We start from the raw sequence: 24603 nt of genomic DNA, 5'->3' as shown, positions 1-24603 counted from the left end.
GTACAGTACTGGTGGGTACAGGTCTGTCACTAATACTGGTGTGCAGTACTGGTGGGTGCAGGTCTGACAATAATACTGGGGTACAGTACTGGTGGGTACAGGTCTGTCACTAATACTGGGGTACAGTACTGGTGGGTGCAGATTGTCACTAATACTGGGGTAATGTGCTGGTGGGTACAGGTCTGTCACTAATACTGGGATACAGTACTGGTGGGTACAGGTGTTTTATTAATACTGTGGTACAGTACTGATGGGTACAGGTCTGTCATTAATACTGGTGTACAGTACTGGTGGGTACAGATTTGTCACTAATACTGTGGTGCAGTACTGGTGGGTACAGGTCTGTGATTAATACTGGCATACAGTACTGGTGGGTGCAGGTCTGTCACTAATACTGGGGTACCGGTCTGTCTCTAATATTGGTGTACAGTACTGGTGGGTATAGGTCTGTACCTAATATTGGGGTACAGTACTGTTGTGGACAGGCCTGTCGCTAGTACTGGGGTACGGTCCTGGTGGACACAGGTCTGTCACTAACACTGGTGTACAGTACTGGTGGGTACAGGTGTGTCTCTCATAATGGGGTACAGTACTGGTGGGTACAGATCTGTCACTAATACTGGGATACAGTACCTGTGGGTACAGGTCTGTCACTAATACTGGTGTACAGTACTGGTGGGTACAGGTCTGTCACTAATACTGGGGTACAGTGCCGGTGGGTACAGGTCTGTCACTAATACTGGGGTACTGTGCTGGTGGGTACAGGTATGTCACTAATAATGGGGTAAAGTACTGGTGGGTACAGGTCTGTCACTAATACTTGGGTACAGTACTGGTGGGTACAAGTCTGTCGCTAATGCTGGGGTACAGTATTGGTGGGTGCAGGTCTGTTACTATTACTGGTGTACAGTACTAGTGAGTACAGCTCTGTCACTAATACTGGGGTACTGTACTGGTGGGTACAGTACTGACATTAATGCTGGTGTACAGTACTGGTGGGTAGAGGTCTGTCACTCATACTGGGGTGCAGTACTGGTGGGTACAGGTCTGTCATTAATGCTGGCATACAGTACTGGTGCGTGCAGGTCTGTCACTAATACTGGGGTACAGTATTGGGTGCATGTCTCACTAATACTGGTGTACAGTACTGGTGGGTGGAGGTCTGTCACTAATACTGGGGTACAGTACTGGTGGGTCGAGGTCTGTCACTCATACTGGGGTGCAGTACTGGTGGGTACAGGTCTGTCATTAATGCTGGCATACAGTACTGGTGGGTGCAGGTCTGTCATTAATGCTGGCATACAGTACTGGTGGGTGCAGGTCTGTCACTAATACTGGGGTACAGTATTGGGTGCAGGTCTCATTAATACTGGTGTACAGTACTGGTGGGTGGAGGTCTGTCACTAATACTGGTGGGTACAGGTCTGTCAATAATGGTGTGCAGTACTGGTGGGTAGAGGTCTGTCACTCATACTGGGGTACAGCACTGGTGGGTACAGGTCTGTCATTAATACTGGCATACAGTACTGGTGTGCACAGTTCTGTCGTTTTACTGGTGTTCCGTACTGTGGGGTACAGGTCTGTTACTATTACTGGTGTACAGTAATGGTGAGTACAGGTCTGTCACTAATACTGGGGTACTGTACTGGTGTGTACATGTCTGACATTAATGCTGGTGTACAGTACTGGTGGGTGCAGGTCTGTCATTAATACTGGGGTACAGTACTGGTGGGTACAGGTCTGTCACTAATGCTGGGGTACAGTACTGGTGGGTGCAGGTCTGTCACTAATACTGGGGTACAGTACTGGTGGGTACAGGTCTGTCACTTATACTGGTGTACAGGTCTGTCACAAATACTGGGTTTCAATACTGGTGGGTACAGGTCTGTCACTAATACTGGTGTCCCGTACTGGTGGGTACAGATCTGTCACTAATACTGGGGCACAGTACTGGTGGGTACAGATCTGTCACTAATACTGGTGTCCAGTACTGGTGGGTACAGATCTGTCGCTAATACTGTGGTACAGTACTGGTGTTTAGACGTCTGTCACTAATTTTGGGGTACAGTCCTGGTGGGTACAGATCTGGCACTAATACTGTGTTACAGTACTGGTCGGTACAGATCTGGCACTAATACTGTGGTACAGTACTGGTGGGTACAGGTCTGGCACTAATACTATGGTACAGTACTGGTGGGTACAGATCTGGCACTAATACTGTGGTACAGGACTGGTGGGTAGACGTCTGTCACTAATTCTGGGGTACAGGACTGGTGGGTACAGATCTGGCAGTAATACTGTGGTACAGTACTGGTGGGTACAGATCTGGCACTAATACTGTGGTACAGTACTAGTGGGTACCGATCTGGCACTAATACTGTGGTACTGTACTGGTGGGTACAGATCTGGCACTAATACTGTGATACAGTACTGGTGGGTACAGATCTGGCACTAATACTGTGGTACAGTACTGGTGGGTAGACGTCTGTCACTAATTTTGGGGTACAGTACTGGTGGGTACAGGTCTGTCACTAATTCTGGGGTACAGTACTGGTGGGTACAGATCTGTCACTAATACTGTGGTACAGTACTGGTGGGTACAGGTCTGGCACTAATACTGTGGTACAGTACTGTTGGGTACAGATCTGGCACTAATACTGTGGTACAGTACTGGTGGGTACAGATCTGGCACTAATACTGTGGTGCAGTTCTGGTGGGTAGACGTCTTCACTAATTCTGGGGTACAGTACTGGTGGGTACAGGTCTGTCACGACTACTGGGGTACAGTACTGGTGGGTACAGGTCTGTCACTAATACTCGTGTACTGTACTGGTGCGTACAGGTCTGACTTTTATTCTGGTGTGCAGTACTGGTAGGTACAGGTCTGTCACTAAGACTGGGGTACAGTCCTGGTGGGTACAGGTCTGTCATTTCTACTGGTGCACAGTACTGGTGGGTACAGGTCTGTCATTAATACTGGTGCACAGTACTGGTGGGTACAGGTCTGTCACTAATACTGGGGTACAGTACTGGTGGGTACAGGTCTGTCACTAATACTGGGGTACAGTACTGGTGGGTACAGGTCTGTCACTAATACTGGGGTACAGTACTGGTGGGTACAGAACTGGCACTATTAATGTGGTACAGTACTGGTGGGTACAGGTCTGTCACTAATGCTGGGGTACAGTACTGGTGGGTGCAGGTCTGTCATTAATACTGGGGTACAGTACTGGTGGGTACAGGTCTGTCGCTAATGCTGGGTACAGTACTGGTGGGTGCAGGTCTGTCACTAATGCTGGTGTACAGTACTGGTGGGTACAGGTCTGTCACTAATACTGGTGTACAGGTCTGTCACTAATACTGGGTTGCAGTACTGGTGGGTAGAGGTCTGTCACTCATACTGGGGTACAGCACTGGTGACTACAGGTCTGTCATTAATACTGGCATACAGTCCTGGTGGGTACAAGTCTGTCACTAATACTGGGTTTCAATACTGGTGGGTACAGGTCTGTCACTAATACTGGTGTCCAGTACTGGTGGGTACAGATCTGTCACTAATACTGGGGTACAGTGCTGGTGGGTACAGATCTGTCACTAATACTGGTGTCCAGTACTGGTGGGTACAGATCTGTCACTAATACTGGTGTCCAGTACTGGTGGGTACAGATCTGTCACTAATACTGGTGTCCAGTACTGGTGGGTACAGATCTGTCACTAATACTGGTGTCCAGTACTGGTGGGTGCAGATCTGTCGCTAATACTGTGGTACAGTACTGGTGGGTACAGGTCTGTCACTAATACCTGGGTACAGTACTGGTGGGTACAGGTCTGTCACTAATACTGGGGTACAGTACTGGTGGGTACAGGTCTGTCACTAATACTGGGGTACAGTACTGGTGTTTACAGGTCTGTCACTAATACTCGTTTGCAGTCCTGGTGGGTACAGGTCTTTCACTAATACTGGTGTACAGTGCTGGTGGGTACAGGTCTGTCACTCAGACTGGTGTACAGTACTGGTGGGTGCAGGTCTGTCACTAAGACTGGTGTACAGTGCTGGTGGGTACAGGTCTGTCACTAAGACTGGTGTACAGTACTGGTGGGTACAGGTCTGTCATTCATACTGGTGTACAGTGCTGGTCGGTACAGGTCTGTCAATAATACTGGTGTACAGTGCTGGTGGGTACAGGTCTGTCTCTAAGACTGGTGTACAGTGCTGGTGGGGACAGGTCTGTCACTAAGACTGGTGTACAGTACTGGTGGGTACAGGTCTGTCACTAAGACTGGTGTACAGTACTGGTGGGTACAGGTCTGTCACTAAGACTGGTGTACAGTGCTGGTGGGTACAGGTCTGTCACTAAGACTTGTGTCCAGTACTGGTGGGTACAGGTCTGTCACTCAGACTGGTGTACAGTAGTGGTGGGTACAGGTCTCTCACTAATACTGGGGTACTGTGCTGGTGGGTACAGGTCTGTCACTAATACTGGTGTGCAGTACTGGTGGGTGCAGGTCTGTCACTAATACTGGGGTACAGTACTGGTGGGTACAGGTCTGTCACAAATACTGGTGTGCAGTACTGGTGGGTACAGGTCTGTCACCAATACTGGTGTACAGATCTGGTGGGTACAGATCTGTCACTAATACTGGTTTGCAGTCCTGGTGGGTACAGGTCTTTCACTAATACTGGTGTACAGTACTGGTGGGTACAGGTCTGTCATTAATACTGGTGTACAGTACTGGTCGGTACAGGTCTGTCACTAATACTGGTGTACAGTACTGGTGGGTACAGGTCTGTCACTAATACTGGTGCACAGTACTGGTGGGTATAGGTCTGTCACTAAGACTGGTGTACAGTACTGGTGGGTACAGGTCTGTCATTAATACTGGTGTACAGTGCTGGTGGGTACAGGTCTGTCACTAATACTGGTGTACAGTACTGGTGGGTACAGGTCTTTCACTAATACTGGTGTACAGTGCTGGTGGGTACAGGTCTGTCACTAAGACTGGTGTACAGTGCTGGTGGGTACAGGTCTGTCACTGAGACTGGTGTACAGTACTGGTGGGTACAGGTCTGTCATTAATACTGGTGTACAGTACTGGTGGGTACAGGTCTTTCACTAATACTGGTGTACAGTGCTGGTGGGTACAGGTCTGTCACTAATACTGGTGCACATTACTGGTGGGTACAGGTATTAGTGACAGAAACCCACGCGGTCTCTGAGTTGCAAACTCCGCGCAGGCGGTACCCAGAACTGAATCCGGGTCGCTGGAGGTGTGAAGCTGCGGTGGCATCCACTGTGCCTTCCCACCCCTCCCACCCCACGCCCCCTATCTTCGGGCAGGCTTTAAAAGCCCCCGAATCTGTCTGAATTTGGGAAGCAGCTGTTCCTGTCGGGACTTGTCAGCTGTGATTTTTTTTTTTTTTAAAGGCCAATCTGCAGGAAGACGGGAAAGGGAATTTCCACTCTTGCGCTCCAGACCCCTGGTGAGGATGAGGAATGGCCCCGGGGATAGTTTCTTCCCGCAGGCTGGGTGGAAACCTTTGGCGGGCCAGAATTTGTCTGGTGGACCATATGTTGGACAACCCTGGGATAGAGGATTGGCTAACTAACAGGAAACAGAGAGTTGGGAGAAATGGGCCATTTTGCCGTTGGCTAACAGTAACAATGGTGTGCCAGAGAGATCAGTGCTGGGCCTCAGCTATTTCCAATCTGTATTCATGTGTTGGCTGACAGGACCCAAGGGTATTGTTGTCAAATTTGCTGACCGTATAAAAATAGGTGTGAAGGCAAGTTGTGTGGCAGACACATCATCTGCAAAGTGATATCGATAGGTTGATTGGGTAAAAATGTAGCAGATGGAGTGTAATGTGGGGAAAATGCAAGGTAGGAAGAATAGAAAAGCAGAATATTAATTAAATGGCGCAACCCTGCAGAATGCTGCAATACAGAGGGGTCTGGGTCTCCTTGTACATGAAGCACAAAAAGTTAGCATGCAGGTACAAGAAGTAATAAGGAAGGCAAATGGAATGTTGACTTTTATTGCAAGGGGGATGGAGTATCAAAGTAGGGAAGTCTTGCTAGTACTGTACATTGATGAGACCGCAACTGGAGTACTGTGTACAGTTTTGGTCTCCTTATCGAAGGAGGGATATACTTGCATTGGAAGCAGTTCAGAGAAGGTTCGCTAGGCTGATTCCTGGGATGAAGGGGTTGTCTTCTGAAGGAAGGTTGGGCATATACTCATTGGAGTTCAGCAGAATGAGCCGATCTTATTGAAACATATAACATTCTGGAGGGGGGCTTAACATTGTAGATGCTGAGAGGATGTTTCCCCTCATGGGGGAATCTAGAACTTGGGGGAACAGCTTCAGACTCAGGGGTCTCCCATTTAAGACAGAGATGAGGAGGAATTTCTTCTCTGGGGGGCGGTGGGGGGGGGTGGTATTAATCTTTTGAATTCTCTTCCCCAGAGAGCAGTGGGTCATCGGATAGATTCAAGGCTGAGATCGACAGATTCTTGAACTGAAGGGGAGTTGAGGGCTGTGGGGAACAGACAGGAAAGTGGAGTTGAGGCCAAGATCAGATCAGCTGTGATCTTGCTGAATGAGGGAAGCATGCTCGAGGGGCTGAATGGCCTCAGCCCTGCTCCTGTTTCTTATCCTCTTATGTCACTGTAGTGCTGGGGTGCAGTACTGGTGAGTAGTACTGAGTACATGTCTGTCGCTGTAACACAGGGGTGTAACACTGCTGAGTAGTTGTCCATCACTGTTTTACACTGGGATACAGTTCTTGTGCATCTTAATTATTACGATACAAAAATAAGGCCAGTGTATCTCAAGGTTTCTCTGTCCATTTGTGTGTGCACTTCTGCTGCCACTCCTGATTTGAGCCATCACTTCCATTTCCACTGTTATTTCCTCCCCCTTTTTTTTTTGTTTCTTTCCTCTCTACCTCTCCTCGAGCCTTCTCTCCTGTCGTTAGGCCTCTCTTCATTTCTCCCCTTTTCAGGTACTCTGCATTCCCAAATCCCTACCCCAACCCTTCAATACTCCTCAACCTTCCTACTGTCCAACCCCCGTCCCAGGCTTGACTCCCTTGTCGGTCAGCCTGCAGCTTCCCTCTGTGCCCCTCAGCACCCTCTGAAGGGAATGGAAAGCTGGCTGAGGGAGTTTCCCCTAACTGAAGCCTGCCACATTCCCCCACTTGCCTCACCCAGGCCAACACAGTGGTGGTGTGGCTCTTATAATCAAATCTCATCTTGCTCTGTCCCCTTATTCTTTGGCACCTTCTCCTCCTTTGAGCAGGTAGTACAGAGGGTCAGAGGGACCTTGGTGTACTTGTCCATAGATCACTGAAGGCAGCAGCACAGGTAGATAAGGTGGTTAGGAAGGCATATGAGCTACTTGCCTTTATTAGCTGAGGTATAGAATATAAGAGCAGGGAGGTTATGATGGAGCTGTATAAAACACTAGTTAGGCCACAGCTGGAGTACTGTGTACAGTTCTGGGCCCCACACTATAGGAAGGATGTGATTGTACTGGAGAGGGTGCAGAGGAGATTCACCAGGATGTTGCCTGGGCTGGAGCATTTCAGCTATGAAGAGAGACTAGACAGGCTGGGGTTGTTTTCCTTGGTAAGGAGAAGGCTGAGGGGGGACTTGATTGAGGTATACAAAATTATGAGGGGCATTGATAGGTTAGATCGGAAGAAACTTTTTCCCTTAGCAGAGGGATCAATAACCAGGGGCATAGATTTCAGGTAAGGGGCAGGAGGTTTAGAGAGAATTTGAGGAAAAACTTTTTCACCCAGAGGGTGGTTGGAATCTGGAACGCACTGCCTGAAGGGGGTGGTAGAGGGAGGAGCCCTCACAACATTTAAGAAGTATTTAGATAAGCACTTGAAACGTCATAGCTTACAAGACTACGGGCCAAGTGCTGCAAAATGGGATTAGAATAGATAGGTGCTTGATAGCTAGCATGGACACGATGGACCGAAGGGCCTGTTTCTGTGCTGTATAACTCTGAGAATCTCACCATGTCCCTTTGCTCTTGCCTCTCGTTTAAAATCCTCATTCTTTACCACCCACCCAAGCACGAGGCAAATTCTCAGCGAGATATTGTCATTGCTTTCTTCCCTCAGTCTCTGAACCGAACAGCTTTGCATCCTTGTTGATTTCAATTTCTATCATACGCTCTGTCTCCTGAGTTCACTGTCCTCTTATCCTCCCTTAATCTCACCCTCTATTTAAATGCCCAACCCATATTCATGGCCACCGGTAAAATCATTGCTGTCTTTCATCCTGGCCGTTCTCTTGTACGGCCTTCATTTCCACTCCCTTAAGTCCAAGGGATGCTTCCTCGAATGGATAATGCGGATGACTGGTTTAGCATTCACTGGCAGATCTGACTGGATGACATAAAGCACGATCCGGTCCTGCGGTCATCTGCGAAAACAGCTTGCAAATCAGGATCGTCCTGGAATGTAAAGATAACCCCAGCTTCTTTACTCTACTGCAGTCTATCGTCTAAATCCCCTCTCCCGTCTCCTCCATCCCCACCTCCAACAAGTGCTGCATCCCTCCCTTCCACTCGCCCACTGGGCCAAACTACCTCGAAGACTCCCCTATTCCCTCACCATGAGCTCACACCTTTCTCGAGTATCTCTCCTATCTCCCTTCATGCCCTCTCCGAGCTCATCACGTCTGTGAGACCCACCTTCCACGCTCTCGATCGTATTCCCACTAAACTACGGACCACCCAGCTTCCCTTCCTGGCTCCCATGTTAGCAGATATTGTACCGGTTCTCTCTCCTTACATACTGTCCCCCTCTCCTTCAAATCTGCTGTCATCACCCCTATCCTCAAAAAAAAAACCTTTGACCAATGTTCACGCTCAGCCACCATGTGCACAAGTCAGCCCCTTTGAATTACCACACTTGCCTGGCCATGCGAAATATTACAGAGGCGTCACATACTTAAATCACTCGCGCAGTCCAAAATCAAACCCCAACGTTGCCCTTGACCCCTCAGTCCTTGCACACTATCACCTCATCTCCAACCCAAGTCCTTGGAACGTGTTCTCTCCTCCCTGTCCATCTTTCCCAGAATGTCACATGTGAATCTCTCCAATCAGGTTTCCGCCCCTTGCCCCAGTACTGACTCAGCTCTTATCAAAATCACAAATGACATCCTGTGTGACTGTGACAGAGGTAAACTTTCCGCCCCTCGTCCTTCTCCACCTGTCTGCAGCCTTTGACAAGGTTGACCACACCATCCTCCTCCAACCCCTCTCCACTGTCCTCCAGCTGGGTGGGACCAAACGTGCCTGGTTACGTTCTGATCTATCTGATCCCAATCCCGTGCAATTACCTCTGGTATCCCAAAAGGATCTATCTTGGTCCCTTCCTATTTCTCATCTACATGCTGCGCCTTGGCATCCCAGAAACAGTCGGTTTCCACGTGTACGCTGATACCCAGCTTTATCTCACCACCACGTCTCTCGTCACCGCCACTTGTCACTAAATTGTCAGACTGCTTGTCGGACATTCAGTACCCCTCGAGCTGAAATTTCCTCTAGTTAACTATTGGCGAGACTGAAGCCATTATCTTCTGTTTCCCAGCTACCGACTCCTCCATCCCTCTCCCTGGCAAATGGCTGAGGATGAACCAGATTGTTTGCAACCTTGGTATATTTGACTGCGAGGTGAGCTTTTAACCACATATCTGTGCTGTCATGAAGACTGCCTATTTCCACCTCCCTAAATGCCTGATTCTGCCCTGCCTCGGATCTCCAGAGCTGAAACTCTCATCTGTGCCTTTGTTCCCTCCTGACCATTCTAATGCATTTCTGGCCACCTTCAAATCCCATTCACCCCTTATCTCTGCTCGCTGACTCACACTGGCTTCCAGCAACCTTGTTTTCAAATCTCACCATGGCCTGGGCCCTCGCTCTGTCAGCTGCTGCAACCCTCCGAGGTATCAGTGCATCTCTAATTCTGGCCTCTTGAGTATAGAATCCCTGATATTAATCATTTCATTGGAGGCTGCCCCTTCACTTGCCTAGGCCCAAAGCTCTGAAATTCCCTCCGAAACCTCTTTGCGTCTCTCTCTTCCTTTAAAACACTCCTGAAGACCCATCTCTTTGACTGAGCTTTTGGTCATTTGCCCTAATCGCCCCTTATGTGACTCAGCGTCATATTTTGTTTGAGAATTCCTCTGGGAACCGCCCTTTATTACGTTTTATTACGTTAATGGCATGATATAGTTGTACAGATATTTGTACAGTTGTACAGGGCGGCACAGTGGCGCAGTGGTTAGCACTGCAGCCTCACAGCTCCAGGGACCCGGGTTCAATTCCGGGTACTGCCTGTGTGGAGTTTGCAAGTTCTCCCTGTGTCTGCGTGGGTTTTCTCCGGGTGCTCCGGTTTCCTCCCACAAGCCAAAAGACTTGCAGGTTGATAGGTAAATTGGCCAGTATAAATTGTCACTAGTATAGGTAGGTGGTAGGGAAATATAGGGACAGGTGGGGATGTTTGGTAGGAATGTGGGATTAGTGTAGGATTAGTATAAATGGGTGGTTGATGTTCGGCACAGACTCGGTGGGCCGAAGGGCCTGTTACAGTGCTGTATCTCTAATCTAAAAAAAAAAGATGTGTCCTTAACGCTGGCTGAAGTGCTGGTGGGGGCAGATCTGTCACTGTATAAAACTGGGGTACAGTACTGGTGGGTACAGGTCTGTCTTTGTATAACACGGGTACAGTACTGGTGGGTACAGGTCTGTCACTAACATGGTCACAGTTCTGGTGGGTAGAGGTGTGTCACTATAATGCGTGTAGTACTGGTGGGTACAGCTCCAACTAACATTGGCTACTGTACTGGTGGGTACTACTCTGACTAACACTGACTGTAGTACTGGTGGGTACAGGTCTAACTGTAACACTGGCTAAAGTATTCGGTAGAGGTCTGTAACTGTAGCACTGGCTGCAGTACTGGTGGGTACAGGTCTGACACTAACATGGACACAGTTCTGGTGGGTAGAGATGTGTCACTGTATAGTGGGTATAGTACTGGTGGATACAGCTCCAACTGACACTGACTATAGTACTAGTGGGTACAGGTCTGTAACTAACTAGCTACAGTACTGGTGGGTGCAGGTCTGTAACTAACTAGCTACAGTACTGGTGGGTGCAGGTCTGTAACTAGCATGGGTACAGTAGTGGTAGGTACAGGTCTGACACATGGGTACAGTCACAAAAAACGTAATACTTTAGAAAGCCTACAGGAGTATAGAAAGTGCAGGGGTGGACTTAAAAAGGAAATTAGGAAAGCAAAGAGGGGACATGGAAAAATATTGGCAGGGAAAATCAAGGAAAACCCAAAGATGTTTTATCAGTACATTAAGAGCAAGAGGCTAACTAAGGAAAGGATAGGGCCTATCAGAGATATACAAGGTAACTTATGCATGGATGCAGAAGATGTGGGCAGGGTTCTTGATGAGTACTTTGTCTCTGTCTTCACAAAACAGATGGATGATGCAGACATTGTAGTTAGAGGAAGAGTGTGAAATACTAGATATGATCATAATGAGAGAGGAAGAACTGGCAGGAAAGTGGAGTTGAGGCCAGGATGAGATCAGCCATGATCGTATTGAATGGTGGAGCAGGCTCGGGGGGCCGAATTGCCTACTCCTGCTCCTAGTTCTTATGTTCTTACTAGAGGGTCTGATATCCTTGAAAGTGGATAAATCGCCAGGGCCAGATGGATTGTATCTCAGGTTGTTAAAGGAAGCCAGGGAGGAAATAGCGGTTGCTCTGAGGATCGTTTTCAAATCCTCACTAGATACAGCCGAGGGAGGTATCTGAGGATTGGAGGTTTGCAGACGTTGTAACATTGTTTAAAAAGGGTGCGAGGGATAGGTAAAATAGGCTGGTCAGTCTGACCTCAGTAGTGGGTAAATTATTGGGATCACTTCTGAGGGACACGATAAACTGTCACTTAGAAAGGCACGGATTAATCAGGGATAGTCAGCATGGATTTGTTAAGGGAGGGTCATGTCTTACTAACTTGGGTTTTTTGAGGAAGTAACAAGGAGGATTGATGGGAGTGCAGTGGATGTGGTCTACATGGATTTTAGTCAGGCATTTGTTAAGGTCCCACCTGGCAGACTGTTCAGAAAAATGAAATCCCATGGGATACAGGAGAAAGAATGTGGTGACTTGGATCCAAAATTGGCTTAGTGACGGGAAGCAAAGGGTACTGAGTCGATGGATGTTTTTGTGAATGGAAGGCAGCTTCCAGTGGCGTTCGACAGGGCTCAGTGTTGGGTCCCTTGCTGTTTGTGGTATATATTAATGATTTGGACTTAAATGTGGGAGGCATGATTGGGAAATTAGCAGATGACACAAAAATTGGTCGTGTAGTTGATAGTAAAGAGGATAGCTGTAGACTCCAGAATGATATCAATGGTTTGGTTGAGTGGGCGGAAAAGTGACACATGGAATACAATCTGGAAAAATGTGAGGTAATGCATTTGGGGAGGGCAAACAAAGCGAGGGAATACACAATAAACGGGAGGATCTTGAGAGGGGTAGAATAAGTGAGACACCTTGGAGTGCATGTCCAGTACGGGTCAGTCACTGTATAACACTGGGTACAGAATCGGTGGGTACAAGTCTGTCACTGTATAACATGGGCACGTTACTGGTTGGTGCAAGTCTGACCCTGTATAACATGGGTACAGGTCTGTCACTGTATCATACTGGTACAGTACAGGTGGATAAGGTCTCTTGCTGTATAACACTGGGGTACAATACTGGTGGGGACAGGTCTGTCATTATATAACATGGGTATAGTACCTGTGGGTACAGGTCTGTCATAGAAACAGAGAAAATAGGAGCAGGAGTAGGCCATTCGGCCCTTCGATCCTGCACCGCCATTCAATACGGTCATGGCTGATCATCCAAACTCTCTACCCTGATCCTGCTTTCTCCCTGTATCCCCTGATCCCATTAGCCCTAAGAACAATATCTAACTCTTTCTTGAATATATTTAATGATTTGGCCTCAACTGCTTTCTGTGGTAGAGAATTCCACAGGTTCACCACTCTCTGGGTGAAGAAATCCCTCAGTCCTAAATGGTTTACCCCTTATCCTTAGATTGTGACCCCTCGTCCTGGACTCCCCCGCCATCGGGAACATCCTTCCTGCATCTAGCCTGTCCAGTCCTGTTAGAATTTTGTAGGCTTCTATGAGATCATTGTGTAACACTGGCTACAGAACTGATGGGTGCAGGCCTGTCACTGTGTAACATTGGTACAGCACTGGTGGGTTCAGGTCTTGTCACTGTATAACATTGGTACAGCACTGGTGGGTTCAGGCCTGTCACTGTGTAACATTGGTACAGCACTGGTGGGTTCAGGTCTGTCACTGTATAACATTGGTCCAGCACTAGTGGGTTCAGGACTGTCACTGTGTAACATTGGTACAGCACTGGTGGGTTCAGGTCTGTCACTGTGTAACATTGGTACAGCACTGGTGGGTTCAGGCCTGTCACTGTATAACATTGGTCCAGCACTAGTGGGTTCAGGACTGTCACTGTGTAACATTGGTACAGCACTGGTGGGTTCAGGTCTGTCACTGTGTAACATTGGTACAGCACTGGTGGGTTCAGGCCTGTCACTGTATAACATTGGTACAGCACTGGTGGGTTCAGGCCTGTCACTGTATAACATTGGTACAGCACTGGTGGGTTCAGGCCTGTCACTGTATAACATTGGTACAGCACTGGTGGGTTCAGGTCTGTCACTGTATAACATTGGTACAGCACTGGTGGGTTCAGGCCTGTCACTGTATAACATTGGTACAGCACTAGTGGGTTCAGGTCTGTCACTGTATAACATTGGTCCAGCACTAGTGGGTTCAGGTCTGTCACTGTATAACATTGGTCCAGCACTAGTGGGTTCAGGTCTGTCACTGTATAACATTGGTACAGCACTAGTGGGTTCAGGTCTGTCACTGTATAACATTGGTACAGCACTGGTGGGTTCAGGACTGTCACTGTATAACATTGGTACAGCACTGGTGGGTTCAGGTCTGTCACTGTATAACATTGGTCCAGCACTAGTGGGTTCAGGACTGTCACTGTATAACATTGGGGTACAGCACTGGTGGGTTCAGGTCTGTCACTGTATAACATTGGGGTACAGCACTGGTGGGTTCAGGACTGTCACTGTATAACATTGGTACAGCACTGGTGAGTTCAGGCCTGTCACTGTATAACAGTGTCCAGTGTGTGCAGGAGGGTTTTCTGACACAGTATGTGGACAGGCCAACCAGGGGCGATGCCACATTGGATTTGGTACTGGGTAATGAACCCGGCCAGGTGTTTGATTTAGATGTAGGTGAGCACTTTGGCGATAGTGATCACAATTCGGTTAGGTTTACCTTAGCGATGGGCAGGGACAGGTATATACCGCAGGGCAAGAATTATAGCTGGGGGAAAGGAAATTATGACGCGATTAGGCAAGATTTAGGATGTGTAGGATGGGGAAGGAAACTGCAGGGGATGGGCACAAACGAAATGTGGAGCTTATTCAAGGAGCAGCTAATGCGTGTCCTTGATAAGTATGTACCTGTCAGGCAGGGAGGAAGTTGTCGAGCAAGGGAGCCGTGGTTTACTCAAGAAGTTGAAGCGCTTGTCAAGAGGAAGAGGGCGGCTTATGTTAGGATGAGACGTGAAGGCTCAGTTAGGGCGCTTGAGAGTTACAAGCTAGCCAGGAAGGATCTAAAGGGAGGGCTAAGAAGAGCAAGAAGAGGACACGAGAAGTCATTGGTGGATAGGATCAAAGAAAACCCTAAGGCTTTCTATAGGTATATCAGGAATAAACGAATGATAAGAGTTAGAACAGGGCCAATCAAGGATAGTAGTGGGAAGTTGTGTGCGGAATCAGAGGAGATAGGGGAAGCGTTAAATGAATATTTTTCGTCAGTATTTACAGTAGAGAAAGAAAATGTTGCCGAGGAGATTACTGAGATACAGCCTACTAGGCTAGATGGGATTGAGATTCACAAGGAGGAGGTGTTAGCAATTTTGGAAAGAGTGAAAATAGATAAGTCCCCTGGGCCAGATGGGATTTATCCTAGGATTCTCTGGGAAGCCAGGGAGGAGATTGCAGAGCCGTTGTTGTTGATCTTTAAGTCGTCATTGTCGACAGGAGTAGTGCCGGAGGACTGGAGGATAGCAAATGTTGTCCCCTTGTTCAAGAAGGGGAGAAGAGACAGCCCTGGTAATTATAGACCTGTGAGCCTTACTTCGGTTGTGGGTAAAATGTTGGAAAAGGTTATAAGAGACAGGATTTATAATCATCTTGAAAAGAATAAGTTCATTTGCGATAGTCAGCACGGTTTTGTGAAAGGTAGGTCGTGCCTCACAAACCTTATTGAGTTTTTCGAGAAGGTGACCAAACAGGTGGATGAGGGTAAAGCCGTGGATGTGGTGTATATGGATTTCAGTAAGGCGTTTGATAAGGTTCCCCACGGTAGGCTATTGCAGAAAATACGCAAGTATGGGGTTGAAGGTGATTTAGAGCTTTGGATCAGAAATTGGCAAGCTGAAAGAAGACAGAGGGTGGTGGTTGATGGCAAATGTTCATCCTGGAGTTTAGTTACTAGTGGTGTACCGCAAGGTTCTGTTTTGGGGCCACTGCTGTTTGTCATTTTTATAAACGACCTGGATGAGGGTGTAGAAGGGTGGGTTAGTAAATTTGCGGATGACACGAAGGTCGGTGGAGTTGTGGATAGTGTCGAAGGGTGTTGTAGGGTACAGAGGGACATAGATAGGCTGCAGAGCTGGGCTGAGAGATGGCAAATGGAGTTTAATGCGGAGAAGTGTGAGGTGATTCACTTTGGAAGGAGTAACAGCAATGCAGAGTACTGGGCTAATGGGAAGATTCTTGGTAGTGTAGATGAGCAGAGAGATCTTGGTATCCAGGTACATAAATCCCTGAAAGTTGCTACCCAGGTTAATAGGGCTGTTAAGAAGGCATATGGTGTGTTAGCCTTTATTAGTAGGGGGATAGAGTTTCAGAGCCACGGGGTCATGATGCAGCTGTACAAAACTCTGGTGAGGCCGCACCTGGAGTATTGCGTGCAGTTCTGGTCACCGCATTATAGGAAGGATGTCGAAGCTTTGGAAAGGGTGCAGAGGAGATTTACTAGGATGTTGCCTGGTATGGAAGGAAGGTCTTACGAGGAAAGGCTGAGGGACTTGGGGTTGTTTTCGTTAGAGAGAAGGAGGAGGAGAGGTGACTTAATAGAGACATACAAGATAATCAGAGGGTTAGATAGGGTGGATAGTGAGAGTCTTTTTCCTCGGATGAGGATGGCAAACACGAGGGGACATAGCTTTAAGTTGAGGGGTGAAAGATATAGGACAGATGTCAGAGGTAGTTTCTTTACGCAGAGAGTAGTAGGGGCGTGGAACGCCCTGCCTGCAACAGTAGTAGACTCGCCAACTTTAAGGGCATTTAAGTGGTCATTGGATAGACATATGGATGTAAATGGAATAGTGTAGGTCAGATGATCGGCGCAACATCGAGGGCCGAAGGGCCTGTACTGCGCTGTAATATTCTAATTCTAATTCTAAAAACATTGGGGTACAGCACTGGTGGGTTCAGGTCTGTCACTGTATAACATTGGTCCAGCACTAGTGGGTTCAGGACTGTCACTGTATAACATTGGTCCAGCACTAGTGGGTTCAGGTCTGTCACTGTATAACATTGGTACAGCACTGGTGAGTTCAGGACTGTCACTGTATAACATTGGTACAGCACTGGTGGGTTCAGGCCTGTCACTGTATAACATTGGTACAGCACTGGTGGGTTCAGGCCTGTCACTGTATAACATTGGTACAGCACTGGTGGGTTCAGGACTGTCACTGTATAACATTGGTACAGCACTGGTCGGTTCAGGACTGTCACTATAACATTGGTACAGCACTGGTAGGTTCAGGTCTGTCACTGTATAACATTGGTACAGCACTGGTGGGTTCAGGTCTGTCACTGTATAACATTGGTACAGCACTGGTAGGTTCAGGTCTGTCACTGTATAACATTGGTACAGCACTGGTAGGTTCAGGTCTGTCACTGTATTACATTGGTACAGCACTGGTGGGTTCAGGTCTGTCACTGTATAACATTGGTACAGCACTGGTGGGTTCAGGTCTGTCACTGTATAACATTGGTACAGCACTGGTAGGTTCAGGTCTGTCACTGTATAACATTGGTACAGCACTGGTGGGTTCAGGTCTGTCACTGTATAACACTGGAGTACAGTACTGGTGAGTATAGATCTCTCACTGTATAACACCGGGATACAGTGCTGGTGGGTACAGGTCTGTCACTGTATAACACGGGTACAGTACTGGTGGGGACAGGTCTGTCACTGTATAACACTGGGGTGCAGCGCTGGTGGGTGCAGGTCTGTCACTATATAACACTGGGGTACAGTACTGGTGGGTACAGGTCTGTCACTGTATAACACTGGGGTACAGTACTGGTGGGTACAGGTCTGTCACTGTGTAACACTGGGGTACAGTTCTGGTGGGTACAGGTCTGTCACTGTGTAACACTGGGGTACAGTACTGGTGGGTACAGGTCTGTCACTGTATAACACTGGGGTACAGTACTGGTGGGTACAGGTCTGTCACTGTGTAACACTGGGGTACAGTTCTGGTGGGTACAGGTCTGTCACTGTGTAACACTGGGGTACAGTACTGGTGGGTACAGGTCTGTCACTGTATAACACTGGGGTACAGTACTGGTGGGTACAGGTCTGTCACTGTATAACACTGGGGTACAGTACTGGTGGGTACAGGTCTGTCACTGTATAACACTGGGGTACAGTACTGGTGGGTACAGGTCTGTCACTGTATAACACTGGGGTACAGTACTGGTGGGTCCGGCTCTGTCACTGTATAACACTGGGGTACAGTACTGGTGGGTCCGGCTCTGTCACTGTATAACACTGGGGTACAGTACTGGTGGGTCCGGCTCTGTCACTGTATAACACTGGGGTACAGTACTGGTGGGTACAGGTCTGTCACTGTATAACACTGGGGTACAGTACTGGTGGGTACAGGTCTGTCAGTGTATAACACAGGGTACAGTACTGGTGAGTACAGGTCTGTCACTAACACTGGGGTACAGTACTGGTGGGTACAGGTTTCAGTGTATAACACAGGGTACAGTACTGGTGAGTACAGGTCTGACCCTGTATAACACTGGGGTACAGCACTGGTGGGTACAGGTCTGTCACTGTATAACACTGGGGTACAGTACTGGTGGGTACAGGTCTGTCAGTGTATAACACTGGGGTACAGGACTGGTGGGTGCAGGTCTGTCAGTGTATAACACTGGGGTACAGTACTGGTGGGTACAGGTCTTTCGCTTTATAACACTGGGGTACAGGACTGGTGGGTACAGGTCTGTCAGTGTATAACACTGGGGTACAGGACTGGTGGGTACAGGTCTGTCAGTGTATAACACTGGGGTACAGTACTGGTGGGTACAGGTCTGTCAGTGTTTAACACTGGGGTACAGCACTGGTGGGTACAGGTCTGTCACTGTATAACACTGGGGTACAGTACTGGTGGGTACAGGTCTGTCAGTGTATAACACTGGGGTACAGTCCTGGTGGGTACAGGTCTTTCGCTTTATAACACTGGGGTACAGGACTGGTGGGTACAGGTCTGTCAGTGTATAACACTGGGGTACAGGACTGGTGGGTACAGGTCTGTCACTGTATAACACTGGGGTACAGTACTGGTGGGTCCGGCTCTGTCACTGTATAACACTGGGGTACAGTACTGGTGGGTCCGGCTCTGTCACTGTATAACACTGGGGTACAGTACTGGTGGGTCCGGCTCTGTCACTGTATAACACTGGGGTACAGTACTGGTGGGTACAGGTCTGTCACTGTATAACACTGGGGTACAGTACTGGTGGGTACAGGTCTGTCAGTGTATAACACAGGGTACAGTACTGGTGAGTACAGGTCTGTCACTAACACTGGGGTACAGTACTGGTGGGTACAGGTTTGTCAGTGTATAACACAGGGTACAGTACTGGTGAGTACAGGTCTGACCCTGTATAACACTGGGGTACAGCACTGGTGGGTACAGGTCTGTCACTGTATAACACTGGGGTACAGTACTGGTGGGTACAGGTCTGTCAGTGTATAACACTGGGGTACAGGACTGGTGGGTACAGGTCTGTCAGTGTATAACACTGGGGTACAGTACTGGTGGGTACAGGTCTTTCGCTTTATAACACTGGGGTACAGGACTGGTGGGTACAGGTCTGTCAGTGTATAACACTGGGGTACAGGACTGGTGGGTACAGGTCTGTCAGTGTATAACACTGGGGTACAGTACTGGTGGGTACAGGTCTGTCAGTGTTTAACACTGGGGTACAGCACTGGTGGGTACAGGTCTGTCACTGTATAACACTGGGGTACAGTACTGGTGGGTACAGGTCTGTCAGTGTATAACACTGGGGTACAGTCCTGGTGGGTACAGGTCTTTCGCTTTATAACACTGGGGTACAGGACTGGTGGGTACAGGTCTGTCAGTGTATAACACTGGGGTACAGGACTGGTGGGTACAGGTCTGTCAGTGTATAACACTGGGGTACAGTACTGGTGGGTACAGGTCTGTCAGTGTATAACACTGGGGTACAGTACTGGTGGGTACAGGTCTGTCAGTGTTTAACACTGGGGTACAGCACTGGTGGGTACAGGTCTGTCACTGTATAACACTGGGGTACAGGTCTGTCACTGTATAACACTGGGGTACAGCACTGGTGGGTACAGGTCTGTCACTGTATAACACTGGGGTACAGTACTGGTGGGTACAGGTCTGTCACTATAACACTGGGGTACAGTACTGGTGGGTACAGGTCTGTCACTGTATAACACTGGGGTACAGGTCTGTCACTGTATAACACTGGGGTACAGCACTGGTGGGTACAGGTCTGTCACTGTATAACACTGGGGTACAGCACTGGTGGGTACAGGTCTGTCACTGTATAACACTGGGGTACAGTACTGGTGGGTACAGGTCTGTCACTATAACACTGGGGTACAGTACTGGTGGGTACAGGTCTGTCACTATAACACTGGGGTACAGTACTGGTGGGTACAGGTCTGTCACTGTAACACTGGGGTACAGTACTGGTGGGTACAGGTCTGTCACTGTATAACACGGGTACAGTACTGGTGGGTACAGGTCTGTCACTATATAACACTGGGGTACAGTACTGGTGGGTACAGGTCTGTCACTGTATAACACTGGGGTACAGTACTGGTGGGTACAGGTCTGTCAGTGTATAACACTGGGGTACAGTACTGGTGGGTACAGGTCTGACCCTGTGCGATGTGGTGAAAGAGGCTGATGCGAGTGTGTTCAGAAACTTGACGAAAGGGGTCATTCCTTGCACACAGCAGGTCTGAAATGTGAACAGTAAAGGTTGGTGGACGTGGCGGTGAATTCCCCCGCCCCCCCCCCCCCAGCAGGAGGTGGTTGTTAGTTTTTATTATTTTTTTGCTCTTTGTCCTTCAGATCTTCTTCACCTCGGAGGACGCACTTCTCCATCAGCAGACTCACAGTAAGCAGCACCTCAGCAGCACAGAGTATGTGGAGTTTGGTGTCCATGACGGTGAGAGGCTGCAGCAAATGCTGATCAGCGAGCAGTTGCAGCAGTGCTCAGAGTGTGGCCAGGTCCTGAGCACCATGGAGGAGTTCCTGCAGCACCAGGGCTTGCATACCAAGGCATTGTCGCAGGACAGCATGGAATACCTGGAGCGTGACACCCAACTGACGGAAGAAACGCACCTGGTGCTGGAGAGCGTGTCTCAGTACGTGTGCCCCGACTGCAAAGCCTCGTTCGCTGCTGCACACCAGCTACTCGTGCACCAGGCCGCCCACAGCAAGGGGCAGGTCCTCCCTAACCTGGAATGTGACGCCAGCACTCTAAACGGTGAAGGAGGCCCAGCCGAATGTTCAGCGTCCGAGACTCAGCAGCCTGGCCCCCTGCCTGTAACCCAGGACAGTGAGCAAAGACTGAATGCCGTCGGCAGCAAGAGTCAGAGTCCGGTCCCGCAGCCCCTGAAGGCAGGAAGCCCGGGGCGGGTCTTGGTAGATTTGCAGAGTGCCCTTGGAGGTGTGGGGAGCTTGGTTACAGTGCCGGGAGGGGTGGGAGACCATTCCTATGAAAGCTCGGTGGCGCTGGTGGAACTGGACGGGGTGCAAGACGGCTGCAATGAGGAGTATCCACTGCCCGTGCTGCAAACTCGCATGGAGGTACTGCCCCAGCCGCAGGCAGCCCAACCCACTGAACCTGAGCTGGCACAGAGTCCCGGCACCGACTGCAAGGAGGAGCTGGAGTGCCTGGGGGAGCAGCAGACTCCGAGCAAGGGGCAGCCGCTGGAGTGTGCCGAGTGCGGCAAGACTTTCACCACCGCCCGCCGGCTTCTGCAGCACCAAAAGACCCACCTGAGTCAGGCCCACGACTGCCCGGACTGCAAGCGCTCCTTCAAGAAGGCCTCCTCGCTGGAGCAGCACTTGCGGAGCCACAAGGGTGAGGTGCTGTACCTGTGCACTGACTGCGGCAAGGGCTTCAGCACCGAGGTGGCGCTGGTACAGCACCGGCGGCTGCACACAGACGACCCGCTCCACCGCTGCAGCGAGTGCGGCAAAGCCTTCAACAACATGACCAAGTTCCTGTACCACCGGCGGACGCACTCGTCCACGGCAGCTCCGGGCAAAGCCGCCCCGGTTAAAAAGGAGAGTGAGAGGAAGGACATGGTGGCTGCAGAAAGCCAAGAGACGGCAGGCGCGGAGATGCCCTGCGCCCCTCAGGCCGTGCCCGAGGCGCTGCCCAACACCGGCCTGGTCTACGAGTGCGGGCTTTGTGGCAAGGAGTTCGGCAAGCAGTCCCAGCTCCTGCGGCACCGGCGCCTGCACAACTGTGAGCGGCGGCATAAGTGCCAGGTGTGTGGCAAGGCCTTCCGCAAGCCGGTGCACGTCAAGAACCACATGCGCACCCACACAGGCGAGCGGCCCTTCCAGTGCGCAGAGTGCGGCAAGACCTTCACCACGTTGGCCAACCTCATGCGGCACCACCAGATCCACACCGGGGAGAGGCCGTACAAGTGCGAGTTCTGCGAGCGAGCCTTTGCCCAGTCCTCCAACCTGCAGCAGCACCGGCGCATCCACACCGGGGACTTGCCCTTCAAGTGTCCTGACTGCCCCAAGGCGTTTGGCCGAGCCTCCAAGCTGATGGTGCACCGTTACTGCCACACTGGCGAGCTGCCCTACAAGTGCGCCGACTGCGGCAAGGGCTTCACCCGGCAGCGCCGCTTGGAGCTGCACCGGCTGGCGCACACCGGAGAGATCCCTCACCGGTGCCCGGATTGCGGCCGGCAGTTCATCGATGGCTGCAAGCTGGAAGAGCACCGTTGTTCCGGCCGGTGTGCCAAGATTTACGAGTGTGCCGACTGCGGCAAGCGCTACAACTCCATGGGCAACCTGCAGCTGCACGAGCGGAGCCACACCGGGGAGCGGCCCTTCAGCTGCAGTCAGTGCGGCAAAGCCTTCACCAGCAGCACCAACCTGTCCCTCCACGAGCGCCGGCACACGGGCGAGCGGCCCTACCACTGCCACGACTGCGGCAAGCGGTTCGGCTCCTCCTCCAGCCTCCTGCTCCACCGCCGCATCCACACCGGTGAGCGGCCCTTCAAGTGCACCGACTGCGGCAAGGCCTTCAAGCAGTCCAACCACCTGCGGGAGCACCGGCGCACGCACACCGGCGAGCGGCCTTACAAGTGCGAGACCTGCGGCAAGGGCTTTGTGCAGTCCATGCACCTGCTGGACCACCGGCGCATCCACACCGGCGAGCGGCCGCACCCCTGCCCCAAGTGCGGCAAGAGCTTCAAGACCCCGTCTAACCTGCGCAGCCACCGCCGCACCCACATGGAGCAGACCATCGTGTGCACCGAATTCGGGGAGACTTTTGCCATCATCGAATCCAGTGACTCCATTCCCACCACCATTGTGGAGACAATTGAGATTTACCAGACCACCCTGGAGGACAACATCCAAGTTGATGCCTTTGTATGAAACGGCCTGGTGGTGGTGGGTGTCCCATAGCTCGACCCTTTTTATCACCCTGTCCCAGAGTCTGAGCCACAAACAGGAATCCTGAACGTGGAGCTGCTGCTGCAGGTCGCTGGCGAGGGGTGACGTTAATATGTAAATTTGCAAAGGTTTATAAGACGAATGTAGATTTGAAGAGGTTTTTTTTGGGGGGGGGTTTGGGGGGCTGCTTTGAGCAGAATGCACTTGTGGCCTGTGAACTGTTCCCAGGCAGGGTTGGTGACTGGGATCCAGTTTATCCTGTTAAGTGTGAAATAGAAAAATTGTTACCTGAACTGCCTCCTGGCCTTTTCATTTTGAGAGTCAACGTGCAAAGCTTTCCAGTTAGTCTGCCGTCAGCATTTCCAACCTTCCACTTGCCTTTTAATTCCAGCCGAACTCAAGACAGGTGAAAACTCCCTAACCGAGTGTGAAGATGAATGCAGTTGAATCATTACAGTGTGTCCCCTGGGAGTTAGGGTTCTGCACTGTAACCACACCCAAGAGGGTGTATTTGCTCCAAAAGGCAATTTATTTTCAAAAATGATTCGGATAATTAAGTCTTAGATGCATTCTGGAGTTTGCATAACACAAAGCAAAGATACGGTAGGTAATCAGTGCAGTCTGTCTTTCTCTGTTACACTCTCTTTTTTTTTTAAAACATAAACTTCACCTGAATAAATGCATTTGCACTTTCTGCTCTTTTCTGTTTCGAGGATTTAGAATCGAAAGGGGGGAAAAAAAAGAGCAGCAGTTCCCAGTCAGCTGCAGAGGTGTTGGGAAGTTGCGACTCGGCTCCAGAGTTAAAGCCTTGAGCAGTTAAGGGCTAGTCCAAACCCAGCTTAGTGGGCGAGGCTGGAGCCTCAAGTCCCCAGTTTAATCATGACATTGAAAGTTGTGAACTATCTCCCTTAGTGAGTTGAAAAGTTGTTATCGTTCTGTTGTGCATTGTCACTTTATTTAAATTCTTATCATGAACATTGTGCATCTCAGCTACTGAGGGGAAAAATGGATGAAAAGTTCTATAATTCAGAGCAGGCTGAGGGTGCAGAGACTAGGGGGACTCGAGCTCATTTTAACCCCATGTTTGCCTTTTTAAAAACTATTACACTTTGATTTTAAAACACATTTGAAAGTAATTGTTTTCCGTTCTGTAACGGGACAAACTCAACAACATTCAAGCTGTGCAACCCTGCCTCTCAAGCACGTCGCAAGTAGCAGTAAAGGGGAGGAGAGAGCCATCATCTTACCCACTCTCAGCTTGGACAATCATGACATGGACATATAGAAGTAAAGACCACCTATTAATGTGGCTAGAGAAATGGCTGGCAGGTAGAAGACTGCATCGTGGTAAAGGGTACAGACTGAAACTGGCAGGAGCGGATGAGTGGTGCCCACCTGGGGATCTGTACAAGGCTT

The 24603-nt window shown here is 49.7% G+C and overlaps 1 protein-coding gene across 1 annotated transcript in view; it reads left to right on the top strand.

Moving 5' to 3' along the window:
- The window catches only part of LOC137352862 (zinc finger protein 665-like), a 101812-nt gene extending 77931 nt beyond the window's left edge, over nt 1–23881 (top strand). The window contains exon 3 of the mRNA XM_068018713.1: nt 20611–23881. Within this exon, the coding sequence (XP_067874814.1) occupies nt 20611–23169 (2559 nt within the window). The 3' untranslated portion in view covers nt 23170–23881. The remainder of the gene's footprint in view (nt 1–20610) is intronic.
- The last annotated feature ends 722 nt before the right edge of the window (nt 23882–24603 follow it).

This window comes from Heterodontus francisci, chromosome 39 (genome assembly GCF_036365525.1).
Source record: "Heterodontus francisci isolate sHetFra1 chromosome 39, sHetFra1.hap1, whole genome shotgun sequence".
Lineage (NCBI taxonomy): Eukaryota > Metazoa > Chordata > Chondrichthyes > Heterodontiformes > Heterodontidae > Heterodontus > Heterodontus francisci.
This window is presented reverse-complemented; position numbering and strand designations above follow the sequence as displayed.